Genomic DNA, 4,369 nt, shown 5'->3' with positions numbered 1-4,369 from the left:
GCATACGTACTACTGAGGGGTAATTTATAATAAAAAGTTAACAAAATATTACCACTTGAATTATATTATTTATGTAACGGTTTTTTTTTAGTTTATGTACTACAATTATACTAAATTCTGTAAAAGGAGCCAACGGAATAGTGATTATTGCTTTAAATTATTGCAACCTTCGCATTCTTCCCCACCTTCACTGTTATACTCTCCTACTCTTTTTTGGGGAGGGGCTGTGTTATTATCCAATCAGGCCTGGAGCCGAGTTGCTCATTTCGACCGATTTTGCCTATCGACCCCAGACTTAGGTCCAAGTCTATAAATATACGAACACTCAAGCGCGTGACTATTCGATAAACAACAGCACGTATCACAGTATCGAATAGAGCATAGTGAGTGAAAGTGAGAATTCTAATATTTCTAAATCTGGGTACCTGTCATGGAACATGTCGGAATAAATTCCGATCGGAATTATTCTATTTTCCCTAGAAAATACAAAAGAAATCTAGGGAATAATTGAATAATTCCGATAATTGAATGTATTCCGACTTGTTCCATGATAGATGCCCTGAGTCAGTGGATAGTCACTAATTATTCAGTGGCACTATCAATGAAGTTTAATTGAAAAAGGAAGAATGTTTGAGCATTATATAATTAAAATACTGATATTTGCACATTAATTTCAATCTTTCCAATATCATATTCTTTGAATTTATAAAACAAGATCAGTTAGATCACATAATAAAGATTAGATAGATTAAAAATCTCACATTTTATTTACTGATTGTCAGTGACTTGGCACTGATATCAGTAATTGTCCACTGATTCAGATTTAGAGAGTAAACAATTATATACGTCGTGGAAGAGAAGCATCATAAAATGTCACGGTTCTCTAAATACTTGTTCAATCAAATGTGTATGAGCAAAGCACGTCTTGACGGCAAAACTGTTATAATAACAGGAGCAGGTAGAGGTCTCGGGAAGGAGACTGCCAGAGATTTATACGCAAGAGGTAGTTTTATTAAAATATTTTTAATAAAATTTAAGTTATCCTGAATTTGAAATTCATTATATAAAAAAAAAATAAAATATGTGTGTTATTAATCTAGAATCCAAACAACACAAAGTCTAAAATTGTGACATAAGACGATTTTTAAGTTGTCTGCTAGACGCCAAAAAAGCATCTTATGACGCTGTGCGATTTCAGATATTTTTTGTTCTCTGGGAAGTACCTGAGTTCAAAATATCATTATAAGATTATTCGTGTTGCATTCACTTTTTACATTCAGAATCTTCGCTTTCTCTCAATATTCGAATAAATATATTATTTAATTTTAAGTGTAGAAATTTTTGAGCATTTCAAGCAATATGATCTATATGTTATGTAAGAATATGTCATATAAAAATAGTTCATAAAAGAGATATTCATTTCTTTACTAGAATATTAGGTTTTTCGGTCATTCTTTACGTTATTTCATAAAGAGTCTTTTACAATTTCATAAATAAACTATATACTCTTAAACACACTTTAAATAACGTATGCACTTAGGCGCTAGAGTAATTCTGGCTTGTAGAAGTATGGAAAGAGCAAATAAAGCAGTTGAAGATATAAAAAATAATCCACCTTCAAGGTAAATGAATAAATAAACTCATAACACAAATAAGACTAAATTAAATTATGTACTATTTGCTTTCTTTCTTACTCTCTCTATAAAATGATATATATCTTCACTAAATTTTTATATGTTGAAAGTGATGACACAAACCTATGGCTATTTTTAGGATCAATAAAGATGAATATAAAAATAACGCAGGTGAACTTGCGGTTTGTTCTCTGGATCTACGTAGCTTGAAGAGCGTAAAGGATTGCGCTAAAAATTTGCTGACGAACGAAGCAGCTATTCACATGCTTATAAATAATGCCGGTATGGGATCATCGTTTTCTCTAGAAAAGACGGAGGACGGGAATGAAATGACACTGCAAGTCAACCATCTCAGCCATTTTCTTTTGACACTTCTGCTGTTGCCAAAAATGCAGTTGTCTTCTTCCAATTGCAGAATAATCAATGTCTCGTCAAGTGCACATATGTGTACGTAAAACGATTATTGTAGTTTAAAAATGAAAAACGAGTGTTTATTATATTTAGGATTTTCGTTCAAAATATACAATATAACAAAAAATCTTATTGTAGTTACTGATATAGACTTTGACGATATTAATTTAGAGAGATCTTATGCACCATTTAAAAGTTATGCACAAAGTAAACTAGCAAACATCCTATTCACAAAGGAATTGACTGATCGATTGAAAAGTACGGTAAAAAACATTATTAATTATTATAGAATAAATCATACTTATAGGGCTACGTTCCAAAACTTCCTCCCCGAGGAAAATTTTATTCTATATGCTATAGTATACGTTACGTGTACTATAGCATATATTTCGAGTAAAATTTTCTTCGGAGAGGAAGTTTTGGAACGTAGCCTAAATTTATTCTGCTATGCAAACATTGGAAAAAATCACAAATAATGTACGGACAAGAAGAGCTTTACACAGTACGGAAGTTGGTGCGTAATTTATACAACAATCCTAAAATGTTCACATAATATATTAAAAATAATAACTTTCAATATAGACTTATTAGGACGTTTTGGTTTACTTCAAACCATTTTCACCCAATTCGTATAGCATTATAATAATAGATGTGTCGAGAGAAAACGTTGGATAAAGTTGAAATATGCTCTATGTGAGACCGAGGATGAGTATCTCCCTACTGTCTGGTTGGGAATAGTCCAATTTCTGTCTCATCGCTGTTTAGCCAAGTGACTAACTAAAGAGTACAATATACATAATTATTATTAAACAATATAACAAATTCAATATCTGCTTTTAATCATTCATTCTCCTTCTTCATAAATCAACTCAGTTATTCAAAGCGCAAGTCAAATTATAAAAGGTACGATTATCAAAGACGCAACCATTTTTGTTATTAATTAAAGTATAAAAAGAAACAGAAAAAATATATAATCGTCACAAGTGTTATCGAGATGGAAGTCAGATAAGCAATGATGGAGAAGGAGGATGAGTGATTAAAAGCAGACATTGAATTTGTTACATTGTTTAATAATAATTATGTATATTGTACTCTTTAGTTAGTCACTTGGCTAAACAGCGATGAGACAGAAATTGGACTATTCCCAACCAGACAGTAGGGAGATACTCATCCTCGGTCTCACATAGAGCATACTTCAACTTTATCCAACGTTTTCTGTCGACACATCTATTATTATAATGTTATACGAATTGGCTGAAGATGGTTTGAAGTAAACCGAAACGTTCTAATAAGTCTGTATTGGAAGTCATTATTTTTAATATATTATGTGAACATTTTAGGATTGTTGTATAAATTGTGCACCAACTCCCGCGCGCTGTGTAAAGCTCTCATTGTCCGTACATTATTTTATTATGTTTTAATATTGATTAATTAATATTTAATAATTGATAATTGTTAATGGTTTTTATTACACAATAATGAAAAATGTGCAAAGGTATGGTTATAAAAAGTTTATGCAAAGTGTGTGTAAAAAATTATCCAAGTTTTGATTTTTAGAGGCAAATATTCATGGAATAAACACGTACTGTTTACATCCTGGTGTTATACAGACCGAAATATGGAATCATGTCAGAAACACAATGTTTCCGGGTGCAAATTTTGTTTTTACTATATTTGGGCCATTTATTTATAAAAAGAATGCTGAACAAGGAGTGCAAACGACAATATATTGTTCGGTAGATGAAAAGACAGTTAATGATACCGGTCTTTATTATACGTACGAATTCACACACACTATACATAATTTATTTTTACAAAATTGAGGGGCTGGATTATATAAGGGGATACGCGTGGATTTCGCGGAATAAGTATTATCCGCAAGGACTAATTTTGGGCGTCGCTCTAATTTCAATTTTGACGACTGATTCTTGTAGAGAATTTCATAGCGCATCTTTTTTGTCATTAAACCAAATTTGGAATTTTTTCTCATTTTAAATTATAAACAAAAAAAGTAATTTTTTAAATAAAAAAAATTTCAATAAGTTTTTGCGTTCAACTCACCATATTTCAGCCAAATATGAATATTTTTCTTTAAAATTTTAACAGGGTAAACTTCAACATGTTTCTCGAAATATAAAGCATATAAAAAGTTTTCGAAACATTTCACAGCCAAATGCCGAATTTTTCAAAATATTCCTCTCGAATTCGTAGTTTTATTTATTCGATCACAAAAATTATCGTACAAATTTTCGATTTGTCAACTTTTACCGATACTACAATTTTGTTTATTGGTTAAGGAAGTTTTTTGGAAAGTTTTAGCTCTT

At 30.9% G+C, this 4,369-nt stretch overlaps 1 protein-coding gene across 2 annotated transcripts in view; it reads left to right on the top strand.

Annotated features, from left to right (window-relative positions):
• Positions 1-334: 334 nt before the first annotated feature.
• Positions 335-4,369, top strand: part of LOC108765910 (retinol dehydrogenase 11-like) — a 5,405-nt gene continuing 1,370 nt past the window's right edge. Inside the window, exons 1-6 of one of the 2 annotated variants that reach the window (XM_018514816.1) lie at positions 335-393; positions 822-1,003; positions 1,541-1,622; positions 1,774-2,081; positions 2,184-2,303; positions 3,603-3,822. In XM_018514816.1, coding sequence (XP_018370318.1) covers positions 871-1,003; positions 1,541-1,622; positions 1,774-2,081; positions 2,184-2,303; positions 3,603-3,822 — 863 coding nt within the window. In that variant the 5' untranslated portion in view covers positions 335-393; positions 822-870. Of the gene's footprint in view, positions 394-805; positions 1,004-1,540; positions 1,623-1,773; positions 2,082-2,183; positions 2,304-3,602; positions 3,823-4,369 lie in introns of those variants that run through there. The other variant, XM_018514807.1, reaches the window with a different exon arrangement.

This window comes from Trachymyrmex cornetzi, unplaced genomic scaffold (genome assembly GCF_001594075.2).
Source record: "Trachymyrmex cornetzi isolate Tcor2-1 unplaced genomic scaffold, Tcor1.1 scaffold117, whole genome shotgun sequence".
Classification (NCBI taxonomy): Eukaryota; Metazoa; Arthropoda; class Insecta; order Hymenoptera; family Formicidae; genus Trachymyrmex; species Trachymyrmex cornetzi.
Note: the sequence above shows the minus strand (reverse complement) of the source record. Positions and strands in the feature narration are given on the sequence as shown.